General features: G+C 50.7%; 1 protein-coding gene across 2 annotated transcripts in view; it reads left to right on the top strand.

Moving 5' to 3' along the window:
* RNF40 (ring finger protein 40) overlaps window positions 1-19274 on the top strand; it is an 82288-nt gene that overhangs the window by 15039 nt on the left and 47975 nt on the right. The window contains exons 4-7 of one of the 2 annotated variants that reach the window (XM_082300186.1): window positions 5793-5964; window positions 9051-9206; window positions 13714-13826; window positions 18626-18772. In XM_082300186.1, the coding sequence (XP_082156312.1) occupies window positions 5793-5964; window positions 9051-9206; window positions 13714-13826; window positions 18626-18772 (588 nt within the window). The remainder of the gene's footprint in view (window positions 1-5792; window positions 5965-9050; window positions 9207-13713; window positions 13827-18625; window positions 18773-19274) is intronic. The other variant, XM_082300187.1, reaches the window with a different exon arrangement.

The raw sequence follows: 19274 nt of genomic DNA on the forward strand, positions 1-19274 counted from the left end.
CCGGTTTTCGGGTTTTTTGGCTCCAATTTTGAGGGTTTTGGGTCAAAATTTGGGGTTTTCGGGTCCAATTTGGGCTTTTTGGCTCCAATTTTGGGATTTTTGGGGGTTTTTATGAGCCCAGGCTGATTTTGGGGTCATTTTGGGGTGTTTTGGGGTCGTTTTTTGGGGGTTTTGTGATTCCACGTTGATTTTGGGCTCCAATTTTGGGGTTTTGGCTCCAATTTCGAGCATTTTCAGGTCTGTAATTCTGGGTTTTTTTCCTGCCTGGCTCTGGGTGAATTTTGGGGTGAATTGGGGGGGTTTTGGGGCGCTGTTTAACCCTTTCCTGCCCTCCCCCAGCTGGACTCGGAGGTTCAGGGTCCCTTTTTGGGGTCCCTTTTGGGGGTTTTTGGGGTTTTTGGGATTCCAGGGGGATTTTGGGGTTCCTGGGGTGGTTTTGGGCTCCGATTTTGGGGGTTTGGGGTCGAATTTTGGGGCTTTGGGGGTTTTTTTATGAGCCCAGGCTGATTTTGGGGTCATTTTGGGGCGTTTTGGGGTTGTTTTTTGGGGTTTTTTTGTGATTCCACGTTGATTTTGGGCTCCAATTTTGAGGTTTTCAGCTCCAATTTTGGGGTTTTTTGGCTGCAATTTTGGGGTTTTCGGGTCTGTAATTTTGGGGTTTTTTCCTGCCTGGCTCTGGGTGGATTTTGGGGTGAATTGGGGGGGTTTTGGGGCAGTTTTTAACCCTTTCCTGCCCTCCCCCAGCTGGACTCGGAGGTTCAGGGTCCCTTTTTGGGGTCCCTTTTGGGGGTTTTGGCTCCAATTTTGGGGTTTTGGGGTTTTTTGTGATTCCAGGCTGATTTTGGGGTGGTTTTGGGGCGTTTTGGATTCGTTTTTTGGGGTTTTTGTGATTCCACGTTGATTTTGGGCTCCAATTTTGGGCTTTTTGGGTCCAATTTTGGGGTTTTGGGGCTCCAATTTTGGGGCTTTTGAGTCCAATTTGGGCATTTTGGCTCCAATTTTGGGGTTTTGGGCTCCGATTTTGGAGGTTTGGGGTCCAGTTTTGGGCTTTGGGGTTTTTTTTATGAGCCCAGGCTGATTTTGGGGTCATTTTGGGGTGTTTTGGGTTCAATTTTGGGGTTTTGGGGTTTTTTGTGATTCCAGGCTGATTTTGGGGTGGTTTTGGGGCGTTTTGGGGACGTTTTTTGGGGTTTTTTGTGATTCCACGTTGATTTTGGGGTCCAATTTTGGGGCTTTTTGGGTCCAATTTTGGGGTTTTGGGGCTCCAATTTTGGGGCTTTTGGGTCCAATTTGGGCATTTTGGTTCCAATTTTGGGGTTTTGGGCTCCGATTTTGGGGGTTTGGGGTCGAATTTTGGGGCTTTGGGGGTTTTTTTATGAGCCCAGGCTGATTTTGGGGTCATTTTGGGGTGTTTTGGGTTCAATTTTGGGGTTTTGGGGCGTTTTTTGTGATTCCAGGCTGATTTTGGGGTCATTTTGGGGCGTTTTGGGGTCGTTTTTTGGGGTTTTTTTTTTTGTGATTCCACGTTGATTTTGGGGTCCAATTTTGGGGCTTTTTGGCTCCAGTTTTGAGGTTTTCAGCTCCAATTTCGAGCATTTTGGGGTCTGTAATTTTGGGGTTTTTTCGTGCCTGGCTCTGGGTGGATTTTGGGGTGAATTGGGGGGGTTTTGGGGCGCTGTTTAACCCTTTCCTGCCCTCCCCCAGCTGGACTCGGAGGTTCAGGGTCCCTTTTTGGGGTCCCTTTTGGGGTTTTTGGGGTTTTTGGGATTCCAGGGGGATTTTGGGGTTCCTGGGGTGGTTTTGGGCTCCGATTTTGGGGCTTTGGGGGTTTTTTTATGAGCCCAGGCTGATTTTGGGGTCATTTTGGGGCGTTTTGGGGTCGTTTTTTGGGGTTTTTTTTGTGATTCCACGTTGATTTTGGGCTCCAATTTTGGGGTTTGGGTCCAATTTTGGGGTTTTTGGCTGCAATTTGGGGATTTTGGCTCCAATTTTGGGGTTTTTGGCTCCGGTTTTCGGGTTTTTTGGCTCCAATTTTGAGGGGTTTGGGTCAAAATTTGGGGCTTTTGGGTCCAATTTGGGCTTTTTGGCTCCAATTTTGGGATTTTGGGGGTTTTTATGAGCCCAGGCTGATTTTGGGGTCATTTTGGGGCGTTTTGGGGTCGTTTTTTGGGGGTTTTGTGATTCCTCGTTGATTTTGGGGTCCAATTTTGAGGCTTTTAGCTCCAATTTTGGGCTTTTTGGGTCCAATTTTGGGCTTTTTTGGTGTCTAATTTTGGGGGTTTTGGCTCCAATTTTGGGGTTTTGGGTTCAATTTTGGGGTTTTGGGGTTTTTTGTGATTCCAGGGTGATTTTGGGGTCATTTTGGGGCATTTTGGGGTCATTTTTTGGGGTTTTTGTGATTCCACGTTGATTTTGGGCTCCAATTTTGGGGGTTTGGTTCCAATTTGGGTTTTTTTGGTTCCAATTTTGGGGCTTTTGGGTTCCAATTTTGGGGTTTTGGCTCCAATTTTGGGGTTTTTGGGGGTTTTTGTGAGCCCAGGGTGATTTTGGGGTCATTTTGGAGGATTTTGGGTCCAATTTTGGGGTTTGGGGCTCCGATTTTGGGGGTTTTGGCTCCAATTTTGAGGTTTTTGGGTCCTTCCTTGATGGTTTTGGGCTCCAGTTTTGGGGTTTTTTGGTCCAATTTTGGGGTTTTGGGCTCATTTTTGGGGTTTTTGTGATTCCACGTTGATTTTGGGCTCCAATTTTGGGAGTTTTGGCTCCAATTTTGGGGTTTTGGGGTTTTTTGTGATTCCAGGGTGATTTTGGGGTCATTTTGGGGCGTTTTGGGGTTATTTTTTGGGGTTTTTTTTGTGATTCCACGTTGATTTGGGGCTCCAATTTTGAGGTTTTCAGCTCCAATTTTTGGCTTTTTGGCTCCAATTTTGGGCTTTTTTGGCTGCAATTTTGGGCTTTTTGGGTTTGTAATTCTGGGTTTTTTTGGTGCCTGGCTCTGGGTGGATTTTGGGGTGAATTGGGGGGGTTTTGGGGCGCTGTTTAACCCTTTCCTGCCCTCCCCCAGCTGGACTCGAAGGTTCAGGGTCCCTTTTTGGGGTCCCTTTTGGGGGTTTTGGGCTCCAATTTTGGGGTTTTGGGGTTTTTTGTCAGCCCAGGCTGATTTTGGGGTCATTTTGGGGCGTTTTGGGGTCGTTTTTTGGGGGTTTTTTGTGATTCCACGTTGATTTTGGGCTCCAATTTTGAGGCTTTTTGGCTCCAATTTTGGGGTTTTGGGCTCCGATTTTGGGGGTTTGGGGTCCAATTTTGGGGATTTTTTGGCTTTTTTTGTCAGCCCAGGCTGATTTTGGGGTGGTTTTGGGGCGTTTTGGGGTCGTTTTTTGGGGTTATTTTTGTGATTCCACGTTGATTTTGGGCTCCAATTTTGGGCTTTTTGGGTCCAGTTTTGGGGTTTTGGGGCTCCAATTTTGGGGCTTTTTGGCTCCAATTTTGGGGTTTTGGGGTTTTTTGTGATTCCAGGCTGATTTTGGGGTGGTTTTGGGGCGTTTTGGGGTCGTTTTTTGGGGGGTTTTTTGTGATTTCACGTTGATTTTGGGCTCCAATTTTGGGCTTTTTGGGTCCAATTGTGGGGTTTTGGGGCTCCAATTTTGGGGCTTTTGGGTCCAATTTGGGCATTTTGGCTCCAATTTTGGGGTTTTGGGCTCCGATTTTGGGGGTTTGGGGTCGAATTTTGGGGCTTTGGGGGTTTTTTTATGAGCCCAGGCTGATTTTGGGGTCATTTTGGGGTGTTTTGGGGTCGTTTTTTGGGGGTTTTTTGTGATTCCACGTTGATTTTGGGCTCCAATTTTGAGGTTTTCAGCTCCAATTTTGGGGCTTTTTGGCTGCAATTTTGGGGTTTTGGGCTCCGATTTTGGGGGTTTGGGGTCCAATTTTGGGGATTTTTTGGCTTTTTTTGTCAGCCCAGGCTGATTTTGGGGCGGTTTGGGGTCGTTTTTTGGGGTTATTTTTGTGATTCCACGTTGATTTTGGGCTCCAATTTTGGGCTTTTTGGGTCCAATTTTGGGGTTTTGGGGCTCCAATTTTGGGGTTTTGGGCTCCGATTTTGGGGGTTTGGGGTCGAATTTTGGGGCTTTGGGGGTTTTTTTATGAGCCCAGGCTGATTTTGGGGTCATTTTGGGGTGTTTTGGGGTCGTTTTTTGGGGGTTTTTTGTGATTCCACGTTGATTTTGGGCTCCAATTTTGAGGTTTTCAGCTCCAATTTTGGGGCTTTTTGGCTGCAATTTTGGGGTTTTGGGCTCCGATTTTGGGGGTTTGGGGTCCAATTTTGGGGATTTTTTGGCTTTTTTTGTCAGCCCAGGCTGATTTTGGGGCGGTTTGGGGTCGTTTTTTGGGGTTATTTTTGTGATTCCACGTTGATTTTGGGCTCCAATTTTGGGCTTTTTGGGTCCAATTTTGGGGTTTTGGGGCTCCAATTTTGGTGCTTTTTGGCTCCAATTTCGGGGTTTGGGGGTTTTTTGTGAGCCCAGGGTGATTTTGGGGTGGTTTTGGGGCGTTTTGGATTCGTTTTTTGGGGTTTTTGTGATTCCACGTTGATTTTGGGGTCCAATTTTGGGCTTTTTGGGTCCAATTTTGGGGTTTTGGGGCTCCAATTTTGGGGCTTTTTGGCTCCAATTTCGGGGTTTGGGGGTTTTTTGTGAGCCCAGGGTGATTTTGGGGTCATTTTGGGGCAGTTTGGGGTCGTTTTTTGGGGGTTTTGTGATTCCTCGTTGATTTTGGGGTCCAATTTTGAGCCTTTTAGCTCCAATTTTGGGCTTTTTGGGTCGAATTTTGGGCTTTTTTGGTCTCTCATTTTGGGTATTTTGGCTCCAATTTTGGGGTTTTGGCTCCAATTTTGGGGTTTTGGGGCGTTTTGGGGTCGTTTTTTGGGGTTTTTTTGTGATTCCACGTTGATTTTGGGCTCCAATTTTGGGCTTTTTGGGTCCAATTTTGGGGTTTTGGGGCTCCAATTTTGGGGTTTTGGGGCGTTTTTTGTGATTCCAGGGTGATTTTGGGGTGGTTTTGGGGCGTTTTGGCGTTGTTTTTTGGGGGGTTTTTTGTGATTCCACGTTGATTTTGGGCTCCAATTTTGGGCTTTTTGGGTCCAATTGTGGGGTTTTGGGGCTCCAATTTTGGGGCTTTTTGGCTCCAATTTCGGGGTTTTGGGGTTTTTTGTGAGCCCAGGGTGATTTTGGGGTCATTTTGGGGCGTTTTGGGGTCGTTTTTTGGGGGTTTTTTGTGATTCCACGTTGATTTTGGGGTCCAATTTTGGGGCTTTTTGGCTCCAATTTTGAGGTTTTCAGCTCCAATTTCGAGCATTTTCGGGTCTGTAATTCTGGGTTTTTTCCTGCCTGGCTCTGGGTGGATTTTGGGGTGAATTGGGGGGGTTTTGGGGCGCTGTTTAACCCTTTCCTGCCCTCCCCCAGCTGGACTCGGAGGTTCAGGGTCCATTTTTGGGGTCCCTTTTGGGGGTTTTGGGCTCCAATTTCGGGGTTTTGGGGTTTTTTGTCAGCCCAGGGTGATTTTGGGGTCATTTTGGGGCGTTTTGGGGTCGTTTTTTGGGGTTTTTTTTTTGTGATTCCACGTTGATTTTGGGCTCCAATTTTGGGGGTTTTGGCTCCAATTTTTGGCTTTTTGGGGCTCCAATTTTGGGCTTTTCGGGTCTGTAATTTTGGGTTTTTTCCTGCCTGGCTCTGGGTGGATTTTGGGGTGAATTTGGGGCTTTTTGGGGCAGTTTTTAACCCTTTCCTGCCCTCCCCCAGCTGGACTCGGAGGTTCAGGCCCTGCTGCGCCGCTGCGACGGCGACGGGGGAGGGGCGGCGGGGGGGGGTGGGGGAGGGGCAGGGCCGGCCCCGCCCCCCGGGGACCCCCCCGGGGACCCCCCCGAGCCCCCCCCGAACCCCCCCGGAGACCCCGAGGGGCCCGAGAGGAGGGGTGAGTGGGGGAGGGGCGGGTGGGGGGGAAATTCGGGGATTTGGGGGGATTTTGGGGGGATTTTGGGGGATTTTGGGGGATTTTGGGGGGATTTGGGAGATTTAGGGGGAATTTTGGGGGAATTTAGGGGGAATTTGGGGGATTTTTGGGGGGGATTTGGGGCATTTAGGGGGAATTTGGGGGATTTTTGGGGAGAAATTTGGGGATTTTGGGGGAATTGGGGGGGGAAATTTTGGGGTTTGGGGGCATTTGGGGGGATTTGGGGCATTTTGGGGGATTTTGGGGGGGAATTTGGGGGGATTTGGGAGATTTAGGGGGAATTTTGGGGGGATTTGAGGGGAATTTGGGGGATTTTTGGGGGGGATTTGGGGCATTTTTGGGGATCTGGGGGGAATTTTGGGGGGAAATTTGGGGATTTTGGGGGAATTTGGGGGTTTGGGGGGATTTGGGGGATTTTGGGGGGATTTTTGGGGGGATTTTTGGGGGGATTTGGGAGATTTAGGGGGAATTTGGGGGGATTTTTGGGGGGATTTGGGAGATTTAGGGGGAATTTTGGGGGATTTTGGGGGGATTTGGGGGATTTAGGGGGAATTTTGGGGGGAATTTTGGGGGATTTGGGGGATTTTTGGGGGGAATTTTGGGGGATTTTTGGGGGGATTTGGGAGATTGAGGGGGAATTTTGGGGGATTTTGGGGATTTAGGAGATTTAGGGGGAATTTTGGGGGATTTTTGGGGGGATTTGGGGGATTTAGGGGGAATTTTGGGGGATTTTTGGGGATTTGGGAGATTTAGGGGGAATTTTGGGGGATTTTGGGGGGATTTGGGAGATTTAGGGGGAATTTTGGGGGATTTTGGGGGGATTTGGGAGATTTAGGGGGAATTTTGGGGGGAATTTTGGGGGATTTGGGAGATTTAGGGGGAATTTGGGGGGGATTTTGGGGGATTTGGGAGATTTAGGGGGAATTTGGGGGGGATTTTGGGGGATTTTGGGGGGGATTTGGGGCATTTTTGGGGAATTTGGGGGATTTTTGGGGAGAAATTTGGGGATTTTGGGGGAATTTTGGGGGGAAATTTTGGGGTTTGGGGGCATTTGGGGGGATTTGGGGCATTTTGGGGGGGAATTTGGGGGTTTGGGGGGATTTGGGGGATTTTTTGGGGGATTTTGGGGAGATTTGGGGGATTTTTGGGGGGAATTTTGGGGTTTGGGGGGAAATTTGGGGTTTTGGGGGCAATTTTGGGGTTTTGGGGGGTTTGTGGGATTTTTTGGGATTTGGGGGGGATTTGGGGGAAATTCGGGGTTTTGGGGGATTTGGGGGGAATTTTGGGAGGGATTTGAGAATTTGGGGGATTTGGGGAGGGGAAATTTGCAGTTTTGGGGGGAATTTTGGGGTTTTGGGGGGATTTGGGGGATTTTGGGGGGAAATTGGGGATTTTGGGGGGATTTTGGGAAAGATTTGAGGGGGAATTTGGGGATTTTGGGGGAGAATTTGGGGGGAAATTGTGGAATTTTGGGGTTAAAATTTGGGGATTTGGGGGGAAATTGAGGTATTTTGGAGTTAAAATTTTGGATTTTGAGGAAAATTTGGAAATTTCAGGGGGAAATTGAGGAATTTTGGGGTTAAAATTCGGGATTTGAGGGAGAATTGGGCAATTTGGGTGCTAAAATTTGGAAATTTTGGGGGAAAGTTGAGGAATTTTGGGTTTAAAATTTGGGATTTGGGGGAAATTGAGGAATTTTGGGGTTAAAATTCGGAATTTTGAGGAAAATTTGGAAATCTTGGCGTAAAATTGAGGAATTTCGGGTTTAAAATTTGGGATTTTGGGGGGAAATTGGGGCATTTTGGGGTTAAAATTTGGGATTTTTGTTGGAAATTTGGGGATTTTTAGGTTAAAATTTGGGATTTTTGAAGGAAATTGGGGGATTTTGAGGTTAAAATTTGGGATTTTGAGGAAAATTTGGAAATTTCAGGGGGAAATTGAGCAATTTTGGGGTTAAAATTCGGGATTTGAGGGAGAATTGGGCAATTTGGGTGCTAAAATTTGGAAATTTTGGGGGAAAGTTGAGGAATTTTGGGTTTAAAATTTGGGATTTGGGGGAAATTGAGGAATTTTGGGGTTCGAACTTGGGATTTTTAAAGGAAATTGGGGGATTTTGGGGTTAAAATTTGGGAATTGTGATGGGGATGGGAGGAATTGTGGGGTTAAATTTTGGGGAGAAATTGGCAAATTTTGGGCGGAATTGGGGGGATTTTGGGGTTTTTAAAGGAAATGAGGAATTTTGGGGTTAAAATTCAGGATTTGGGGAGGAAATTGAGGAATTTTGGGGTGAAAATTTTATGATTTTGAGGAGAATTTGGGGGAAAATTAAGGAATTTTGGGGGTAAAACTTGGGATTTTTAAAGGAAATTGAGGAATTTTGGGGTTAAAATTTGGGATTTTGAGGAAAATTTGGAAATCTTGGGGTAAAATTTGGAATTTTGGGTTTAAAATTTGGGATTTTGGGGGGAAATTGAGGAATTTTGGGGTTAAAACTTGGGATTTTTAAAGGAAATTTGGGGATTTTGGGGTAAAAATTTGGGAATTGTGATGGGGATGGGAGGAATTGTGGGGTTAAATTTTGGGGAGAAATTGGCAAATTTTGGGCGGAATTGGGGGGATTTTGGGGTTTTTAAAGGAAATGAGGAATTTTGGGGTTAAAATTCAGGATTTGGGGAGGAAATTGAGGAATTTTGGGGTGAAAACTTGGGATTTTGAGGAAAATTTGGGAATTTTGGGGGGAAAATTAAGGCATTTTGGGGTTGAAACTTGAGATTTGAGGGGAAATTGAGGCGTTTTGGGTCTAAAATTCGGCATTTTGAGGAAAACTTGGGAATTTTGCGTAAAACCGAGGAATTTCGGGTTTAAAATTCGGGATTTGGGGGCAAAATGGGGCATTTTGGGGGCTAAAACTTGGCGCCCTCGACCCCTCCGCGCGTCGAACCCCGTTTGCATAAATCGGTGCGGATTTGCATAAATCGGTATAAATTTGCATAAATCGGTATAGATTTGCATAAATTTGCATACTAATTAGGAATTCCCGATTTCAGAGCCCTGGGGCCCGGGGGGGGGCGAGGAGGGGGCTCCGGCCGCCCCTCCCCCCCCCAGGCTCGGCTTCGCCCCCGAGGCCGTGGCCCGGCTGGGGGGGGCCCTGGCCAAGGTCCAGAGGGGGCTGCACCACCTGGGGGGGCACCTGAGCGCCCGCCGTGAGTGGCCACGTGCCCGGGGGGCACCTGCGGGCACCTGGGGGGGATAAAGGGGCACCTGGGGGTACCTGGGGGGGATAAAGGGGCACCTGCGGGCACCTGAGCGCCCGCCGTGAGTGGCCACGTGCCCGGGGGGCACCTGCGGGCACCTGGGGGGGTTAAAGGGGCACCTGGGGGTACCTGGGCACACCTGGGGGGCACCTGGGGGGGCTGAAGGGGCACCTGGGGGGGATAAAGGGGCACCTGGGCACACCTGGGGGGCACCTGGGGGGGTTCAAGGGGCACCTGGGGGCACCTGGGCACACCTGGGGGGTTAAAGGGGCACCTGGGGGGGCTAAAGGGGCACCTTGGGGGGATAAAGGGGCACCTGGGGGTACCTGGGCACATCTGGGGGGGATAAAGGGGCACCTGAGGGCACCTGGGGGGGATAAAGGGGCACCTGGGCACACCTGGGGGGCACCTGGGGGGGGTTCAAGGGGCACCTGGGGGCACCTGGGGGGGATAAAGGGGCACCTGGGGGCACCTGGGCACACCTGGGGGGGGCACCTGAGCGCCCGCCGTGAGTGGCCACGTGCCCGAGGGGCACCTGGGGGCACCTGGGGGGGCTAAAGGGGCACCTGGGGGGGCTAAAGGGGCACCTGCGGGCACCTGGGGGGGCTAAAGGGGCACCTGGGGGGCACCTGGGGGGGTTCAAGGGGCACCTGGGGGGGATAAAGGGGCACCTGGGGGGGCTAAAGGGGCACCTGGGCACACCTGGGGGGCACCTGGGGGGGTTCAAGGGGCACCTGGGGGGGCTAAAGGGGCACCTGGGGGGGCTAAAGGGGCACCTGGGCACACCTGGGGGGCACCTGGGGGCACCTGGAGGGGCTAAAGGGGCACCTGGGCACACCTGGGGGGGTTTAAGGGGCACCTGGGGGGTTAAAGGGGCACCTGGGGGGCACCTGGGGGGGTTCAAGGGGCACCTGGGGGGCACCTGAGCGCCTGCTGTGAGTGGCCACGCGCCTGGGGGGCACCTGGGGGCACCTGGGGGGCACCTGGGGGGGTTCAAGGGGCACCTGGGGAGGCTAAAGGGGCACTTGGGGGGCATAAAGGGGCACCTGGGGGTACCTGGGCACACCTGGGGGGCACCTGGGGGGGCATAAAGGGGCACCTGGGGGGGCTAAAGGGGCACCTGGGGGGGATAAAGGGGCACCTGGGCACACCTGGGGGGCACCTGGGGGGGTTCAAGGGGCACCTGGGCACACCTGGGAGGGCTAAAGGGGCACCTGGGGGTACCTGGGCACACCTGGGGGGCACCTGGGGGCACCTGGGGGGGATAAAGGGGCACCTGGGGGCACCTGGGCACACCTGGGGGGCACCTGGGGGGGTTCAAGGGGCACCTGGGGGGGATAAAGGGGCACCTGGGGGCACCTGGGCACACCTGGGCACACCTGGGGGGGTTCAAGGGGCACCTGGGGGGCACCTGAGCGCCCACCGTGAGTGGCCACACGCCCGGGGGGCACCTGGGGGCACCTGGGCACACCTGGGGGGGCTAAAGGGGCACCTGAGGGCACCTGGGGGGGTTCAAGGGGCACCTGGGCACACCTGGGGGGCACCTGGGGGGCACCTGGGCACACCTGGGGGGGTTCAAGGGGCACCTGGGGGCACCTGGGGGCACCTGGGGGCGTTTTTGAGGGAATTTTTGGGGTTTTTTTTGGGGGGGGGGGAATTTGCTGGAATTTCGGGGGAATTTTCTGGGATTTGGGGCCGTTTTTTACTGGGAATTTTGGGGAGGTTTCAGGGATTTTTGGGATTTGCGTGGGAATTTTGTGGAATTTTGGGGGAATTTTCTGGGATTTTGGGGCCGTTTTTAATCGGAATTTTTCCGGCTTTTGGGGATTCCCGGGTTTTGGGTGGGATTTGGGTGGAATTTGCTGGGTTTTGGGCCATTTTTAATGGGAATTTTGGGGGAATTTCGGGGATTTTGGGGATTTCCCAATTTTGGCGTGGATTTTTTGGGGGGTTTTGGGGGGTTTTTTGTGGGAATTTGGGGGCGTTTTTGGGGGATTTGGGGCCATTTTCTGTGGGAATTTTTCTGGAATTTGGAGATTTTGGAATTCCGGAATTTTGGGTGGGATTTGGGTGGAATTTCCTGGGATTTGGGGCCATTTTTCATGAGAATTTTGGTGGAATTTCAGGGGTTTGGGGGGAATTCCCAAATTTTGGGTGGGATTTTGAGGGATTTTTGGGGGATTTGGGGGTTTTTTTGGTGCGGATTTTGGTGGAATTTTCTGGGATTTTGGGAATTCCCAATTTCCAGGGAATTTTTGGATGGGATTTGGGGAGGATTTTGAGGGAATTTCATGGAATTTTGGGGGAATTTCCTGGGATTTGGGCCATTTTTAATGGGAATTTTTCCGGAATTTGGGGATTTTGGGGAATTCCCAGTTTTCGGGTGGATTTTTGTGGGATTTTTTTAGGTTTTTGGGGAGTTTTTTATGGGAATTTTGGGGGATTTGGGGCCATTTTCTGTGGGAATTTTTCTGGAATTTCGGGATTTTGGGGATTCCTGATTTTTGGGTGGAATTTCCTGGGATTTGGGGCCATTTTTAATGGGAATTTTTGTGGAATTTTGAGATTTTGGGAATTGCCATTTTTTGGGGGTGGGTTTGGGTGGAATTTTGAGGGGATTTGTGGGGATTTGGGGTTTTTTTTGTGGGAATTTCAGGGGGATTTTGGGGGAAATTTCTGGGATTTTGGGGCATTTTTGATGGGAATTTGGGGATTTGGGAATTCCCAATTTCTGGGTGAATTTTTGCGGGATTTTTTTAGGTTTTTGGGGGGGTTTTAATGGGAATTTCAGGGGGATTTGGGGGGATTTGGGGCCAATTTCTGTGGGGATTTTTCCGGAATTTCAGGATTTGGGGAATTCCCAATTTTTGGGTGGATTTGGGTGGAATTTTGAGGGATTTGGGGCGTTTTTAACGGGAACTTCATTGGGATTTTGGGGAATTCCCAATTTTGGGGTGGATTTGGGTCGAATTTCCTGGGATTTTGGAGCATTTCCTGTGGGAATTTTGGGGGGATTTTGGGGAAATTCCCGATTTTGGGGTGGATTTTTGAGGGATTTTTTTAGGTTTTTGGGGGCTTTTTTGTGGGAATTTCGGGGGGATTTTGGGGGATTTGGGGCCATTTTTAATGGGAATTTTTCTGGAATTTGGAGATTTTGGGAATTCCCAATTTTTGGATGGGATTTGGGTGGAATTTTTTGGGATTTTGGAGCATTTCCTGTGGGAATTTTGGGGGGATTTTGGGGAAATTCCCGATTTTGAGGTGGATTTTTGAGGGATTTTTTTAGGTTTTTGGGGGCTTTTTTGTGGGAATTTCGGGGGGATTTTGGGGGATTTAGGGCCATTTTTAATGGGAATTTTTCTGGAATTTGGAGATTTTGGGAATTCCCAATTTTTGGATGGGATTTGGGTGGAATTTTTTGGGATTTTGGAGCATTTCCTGTGGGAATTTTGCTGGAATTTTGGGGATTTTGGGGAATTCCCAATTTGGGGCGGATTTTTGAGGGATTTTTTTAGGTTTTTGGGAGCTTTTTTTGTGGGAATTTCAGGGGGATTTGGGGGGAAATTTCTGGGATTTTGGGGCATTTTTGATGGGAATTTGGGGATTTGGGAATTCCCAATTTCTGGGTGAATTTTTGCGGGATTTTTTTAGGTTTTTGGGGGGGTTTTAATGGGAATTTCAGGGGGATTTGGGGGGATTTGGGGCCAATTTCTGTGGGGATTTTTCCGGAATTTCAGGATTTGGGGAATTCCCAATTTTTGGGTGGATTTGGGTGGAATTTTGAGGGATTTGGGGCGTTTTTAATGGGACCTTCATTGGGATTTTGGGGAATTCCCAATTTTGGGGTGGATTTGGGTCGAATTTCCTGGGATTTTGGAGCATTTCCTGTGGGAATTTTGGGGGGATTTTGGGGAAATTCCCGATTTTGGGGTGGATTTTTGAGGGATTTTTTTAGGTTTTTGGGGGCTTTTTTGTGGGAATTTCGGGGGGATTTTGGGGGATTTGGGGCCATTTTTAATGGGAATTTTTCTGGAATTTGGAGATTTTGGGAATTCCCAATTTTTGGATGGGATTTGGGTGGAATTTTTTGGGATTTTGGAGCATTTCTTGTGGGAATTTTGCTGGAATTTTGGGGATTTTTGGGAATTCTTAATTTGGGGCGGATTTTTGAGGGATTTTTTTAGGTTTTTGGGAGCTTTTTTTGTGGGAATTTCAGGGGGATTTGGGGGGAAATTTCTGGGATTTTGGGGCATTTTTGATGGGAATTTGGGGATTTGGGAATTCCCAATTTGGGGCGGATTTTTGCGGGATTTTTTGGGGGGGGTTTTATGGGAATTTCGGGGCGATTTTGGGGCATTTGGGGCCGTTTCCTGTGGGAATTTTTCTGGAATTTGGGGATTTGGGGAATTGCCCATTTTTGGGGTGGATTGGGGTGATTTTGGGGCCGCCTTCGCAGCGGAAGTGGCGGAGCCGGGCCGGGAGCTGCTGCGGGAGCTGCTCCGGGAGCACCGGAGGCTGCAGGAGCTGACTCAGCAACTGCACGAGAAGCACCAGCGGGAGGCACTGGAGGTACTGGGAGCAACTGGGAACGACTGGGAGGGGACTGGGAGCAACTGGGAGGGGATTGGGAGGGACTGGGAGGGACGGGGAGGGGATTGGGAGGGACTGGGAGGGGATTGGGAGGGAACTGGGAGGGACTGGGAGGGGATTGGGAGGGGATTGGGGGGGACTGGGAGGGACTGGGAGAGACTGGGAGGGACTGGGAGCAACTGGGAGGGGATTGGGAGGGACTCGGAGGGACGGGGAGGGATTGGGAGGGACTGGGAGGGGATTGGGAATGGACTGGGAGGGAACTGGGAGGGACTGGGAGCAACTGAGAGGGGATTGGGAGGGACTGGAGGGGATTGGGAGGGACTGGGAGGGATTGGGAGGGGATTGGGAATGGACTGGGAGCAACTGGGAGAGGACTGGGAGAGACTGGGAGGGACTGGGAAGGACTGGGAGCAACTGGGAGCGACTGGGAGGGGATTGGGAGGGAACTGGGAGGGAACTGGGAGCAACTGGGAGGGGTTTGGGAGGGAATGGGAGGGACTGGGAGTAACTGGGAGGGGATTGGGAGGGACTGGGAGGGACTGGGAGGGACTGGGAGGGGATTGGGAGGGGATTGGGAGGGACTGGGAGGGAACTGGGAGGGAACTGGGAGGGAACTGGGAGGGGACTGAGAGGGGATTGGGAGGGACTGGGAGCAACTGGGAGGGAACTGGGAGGGACTGGGAGCAACTGGGAGGGGACTGGGAGCAACTGAGAGGGGTTTGGGAGGGAATGGGAGGGACTGGGAGTAATTGGGAGGGACTGGGAGCAACTGGGAGGGACTGGGAGGGGATTGGGAGGGAACTGGAGGGGATTGGGAGGGGATTGGGAGGGACTGGGAGCAACTGGGAGGGAACTGGGAGGGACTGGGAGGGGATTGGGAGGGGATTGGGAGGGACTGGGAGGGACTGGGAGAGACTGGGAGGGGACTGGGAGCAACTGGGAGGGGACTGGGAGGGACTGGGAGCAACTGGGAGGGACGGGGAGGGGATTGGGGGGGACTGGGAGGGGATTGGGAATGGACTGGGAGGGAACTGGGAGGGACTGGGAGCAACTGAGAGGGACTGGGAGCAACTGGGAGGGGATTGGGAGGGACTGGGAGCAACTGGGAGGGACTGGGAGGGGATTGGGAGGGACTGGGAGGGGATTGGGAGGGGACTGGGAGCAACTGGGAGCAAGTGGGAGGGACTGGGAGCAACTGGGAGGGGACTGGGAGCAACTGGGAGGGAACTGGGAGGGGATTGGGAGGGACTGGGAGCAACTGGGAGGGGACTGGGAGCAACTGGGAGGGGACTGGGAGGGGATTGGGGGGGACTGGGAGGGGACTGGGAGCAACTGGGAGGGGACTGGGAGCAACTGGGAGGGGACTGGGAGCAACTGGGAGGGAACTGGGAGGGGATTGGGGGGGACTGGGAGCAACTGGGAGGGACTGGGAGAGACTGGGAAGGACTGGGACAAACTGGGAGGAACTGGAGGGGACTGGGAGCAACTGGGAGGGAGCTGGGCATTGTCGTTGATTTTTGGGGGAATTTGGATGGATTTTGGGGTCAAATTTGGGGCTTTTTGGGTTTTTTTTTTTTGCTCTGTTCCTCCCCTGCGTCCCCAGAACCCCAAAATGCCGAATTTGGGGGACGTTCAGGTGGATTTTGGGTGGATTTGTTGGGATTTTGGGGTCATTTCGTTGATTTTTGGGGCAATTCCGTTGGTTTTGGGGTCAGATTTTGGGGGTTTTTTGGGGGGGATTTTTTTGGTGTTTTTTAGTATTTTTGGGGATTTTTTTTCTCTGTTCCTCCCCTGCATCCCCAGAACCCCAAAATGCCGAATTTGGGGGACGTTCAGGTGGATTTTGGGCTGATTCCGATGGATTTTGGGGTCATTTCGTTGATTTTTGCGCCGATTCCGTTGGGTTTGGAGTTAAAATTTTGGGGGTTTTTGTGCTTTTTTTAACCTTTTTGGGATTTTTTTTTTTTCCTTCCCTTCTGTGTCCCCAGAACCCCAAAATGCCGAATTGGGGCTGTTTTGGGGTGAATTCCGATGGATTTTGGGGTCATTTCATTGATTTTTGTGCCAATTTTTTTGCATTCGGGTCAAATTTTGGGGTTTTGGGGGGATTTTTGTGCTTTTTTGGTATTTCTGGGGTTTTTTTGCCCTGTCCCTCCCTTATCCCCAGAACCCCAAAATGCAGAATTGGGGCCGTTTTGGGGTGAATTCCGATGGATTTTGGGGTCATTTCATTGGTTTTTGGGCCAATTTCGTTGCGTTTGGGGTCAAATTTTGGCATTTTTGGGTTGGTTTTTTCTCTGTCCCTTCCGTGTCCCCAGAACCCCAAAATGCCGAATTTGGGGGATGTTCAGGTGGATTTTGGGCTGATTCCGATGGATTTTGGGGTCATTTCCGTTGATTTTTGCGCCGATTCCGTTGGGTTTGGAGTTAAAATTTTGGGGGTTTTTGTGCTTTTTTTAACCTTTTTGGGATTTTTTTTTTCCTTATTTCTGTGTCCCCTGAACCCCCAAAATGCCGAATTGGGGCCGTTTTGGGGTGAATTCCGATGGATTTTGGGGTCATTTCATTGATTTTTGTGCCATTTTTTTTGCATTCGGGTCAAATTTTGGGGTTTTTGGGGGATTTTTGTGCTTTTTTGGTATTTTTGTGGATTTTTTTGCCTTGTCCCTCCCTTATCCCCAGAACCCCAAAATGCAGAATTGGGGCCGTTTTGGGGTGAATTCCGATGGATTTTGGGGTCATTTCATTGGTTTTTGGGCCGATTTCGTTGCGTTTGGGGTCAAATTTTGGCATTTTGGGGTTGGTTTTTTCTCTATCCCTTCCCTGTCCCCAGAACTCCAAAATGCCGAATTTGGGGGATGTTCAGGTGGATTTTGGGCTGATTCCGATGGATTTTGGGGTCATTTCCGTTGATTTTTGCGCCGATTCCGTTGGGTTTGGAGTTAAAATTTTGGGGGTTTTTGTGCTTTTTTTAACCTTTTTGGGATTTTTTTTTTCCTTATTTCTTTGTCCCCTGAACCCCCAAAATGCCGAATTTGGGCTGATTTAGGAGCAGATTCCGATGGATTTTGGGGTCATTTCATTGATTTTTGTGCCAATTTTTTTGCATTCGGGTCAAATTTTGGGGTTTTGGGGGGATTTTTTGTGCTTTTTTGGTATTTTTGGGGATTTTTTTGCCCCTTGTCCCTCCCTTATCCCCAGAACCCCAAAATGCAGAATTGGGGCCGTTTTGGGGTGAATTCCGATGGATTTTGGGGTCATTTCATTGATTTTTGTGCCAATTTTTTTGCATTCGGGTCAAATTTTGGGGTTTTTGGGGGGATTTTTTGTGCTTTTTTGGTATTTTTGGGGATTTTTTTGCCCCTTGTCCCTCCCTTATCCCCAGAACCCCAAAATGCAGAATTGGGGCCGTTTTGGGGTGAATTCTGATGGATTTTGGGGTCATTTCATTGGTTTTTGTGCCAATTCTGTTGCGTTTGGGGTCAAATTTTGGCATTTTGGGGTTGGTTTTTTTCCTTGTCCCTCCCCTGTCCCCAGAACCCCAAAATGCCGAATTTGGGGGATGTTCAGGTGGATTTTGGGCTGATTCCGATGGATTTTGGGGTTATTTCCGTTGACTTTTGCGCCGATTCCGTCGCGTTTGGAGTTAAAATTTGGGGGGTTTTGTGCTTTTTTTAACCTTTTTGGGATTTTTCTTTTTTTCCTTCCCTTCTGTGTCCCCAGAACCCCAAAATGCCGAATTGGGGCCGTTTTGGGGTGAAATCCGATGGATTTTGGGGTCATTTCATTGATTTTTGTGCCAATTTTTTTGCATTCGGGTCAAATTTTGGGGTTTTGGGGGGATTTTTGTGCTTTTTTGGTATTTTTGGGGATTTTTTTGCCCCTTGTCCCTCCCTTATCCCCAGAACCCCAAAATGCAGAATTGGGGCCGTTTTGGGCTGATTCCGATGGATTTTGGGGTCATTTCATTGGTTTTTGGGCCGATTTCGTTGCGTTTGGGGTCAAATTTTGGCATTTTGGGGTTGGTTTTTTCTCTGTCCCTCCCCTATCCCCAGAACCCCAAAATGCCGAATTTGGGGGACGTTCAGGTGGATTTTGGGCTGATTTCGATGGATTTTGGGGTCATTTCCGTTGATTTTTGCGCCGATTCCGTTGGGTTTGGAGTTAAAATTTTGGGGTTTTTTGTGCTTTTTTTAACCTTTTTGGGATTTTTTTTTTCCTTATTTCTTTGTCCCCAGAACCCCAAAATGCAGAATTGGGGCCGTTTTGGGGTGAATTCCGATGGATTTTGGGGTCATTTCATTGATTTTTGTGCCAATTTTTTTGCATTCGGGTCAAATTTTGGGGTTTTTGGGGGGATTTTTTGTGCTTTTTTGGTATTTCTGGGGTTTTTTTGCCCTGTCCCTCCCTTATCCCCAGAACCCCAAAATGCAGAATTGGGGCCGTTTTGGGGTGAATTCCGATGGATTTTGGGGTCATTTCATTGGTTTTTGTGCCAATTCCGTTGCGTTTGGGGTCAAATTTTTGCATTTTGGGGTTGGTTTTTTCTCTGTCCCTTCCGTGTCCCCAGAACCCCAAAATGCCGAATTTGGGGGATGTTCAGGTGGATTTTGGGCTGATTCCGATGGGTTTTGGGGTCATTTCCGTTGATTTTTGCGCCGATTCCGTCGCGTTTGGAGCTGAAACTTGGGGGGTTTTTTGTGCTTTTTTTAACGTTTTGGGGATTTTTCTCCTCCGTGCCCCCCGTGCCCGCCCCGTGCCCGCCCCGTGGGCAGTTGGCCGAGCTGCAGGACAAGGCCACGTCGGCCGAGACGAAGGTGCTGGAGATGGGCACCACCCTGGAGGGGCTGCAGTGGGACAGCGCCAAACTGCGCAAGCGCGAGGGGCGCCTCGACAGACACCTGGCCGAGGCCCTGGAGCAGGTGGGGGCACCCCTGGGGGGCACCTGGGCACACCTGGGGGCACCTGGGCACACCTGGAGGCACCTGGGCACACCTGGGGGCACCTGGGCACACCTGGGGGCACCTGGGCACACCTGGGGGCACCTGGGCTACACCTGGGGATACACCATGGGGCACCTGGGCACACCCGGGGGCACCTGGGGGGCACCTGAGATACATCTGGGGATACACCTAGGGGCACCTGGGGGCACCTGGGCACCTCTTAGGGCACCTGGGGGCACCTGGGCACACCTGGGGGCACCTGGGGGCATCTGGGGGCACCTGGGCACACCTGGGGGCACCTGGGGGCACCTGGGATACACCTGGGATAGACCTGGGCACACCTGGGGGCACCTGGGCACATCTGGGATACACCTAGGGGCACCTGGGGGCACCTGGGCACCTCTCAGGGCACCTGGGCACACCTGCGGGGTACCTGAGATACATCTGGGGGCACCTGGGGGGGTCTGAGATACACCTGGGC

This window comes from Coloeus monedula (assembly GCF_965178545.1).
Source record: "Coloeus monedula genome assembly, chromosome: 37".
Taxonomy (NCBI): Eukaryota; Metazoa; Chordata; class Aves; order Passeriformes; family Corvidae; genus Coloeus; species Coloeus monedula.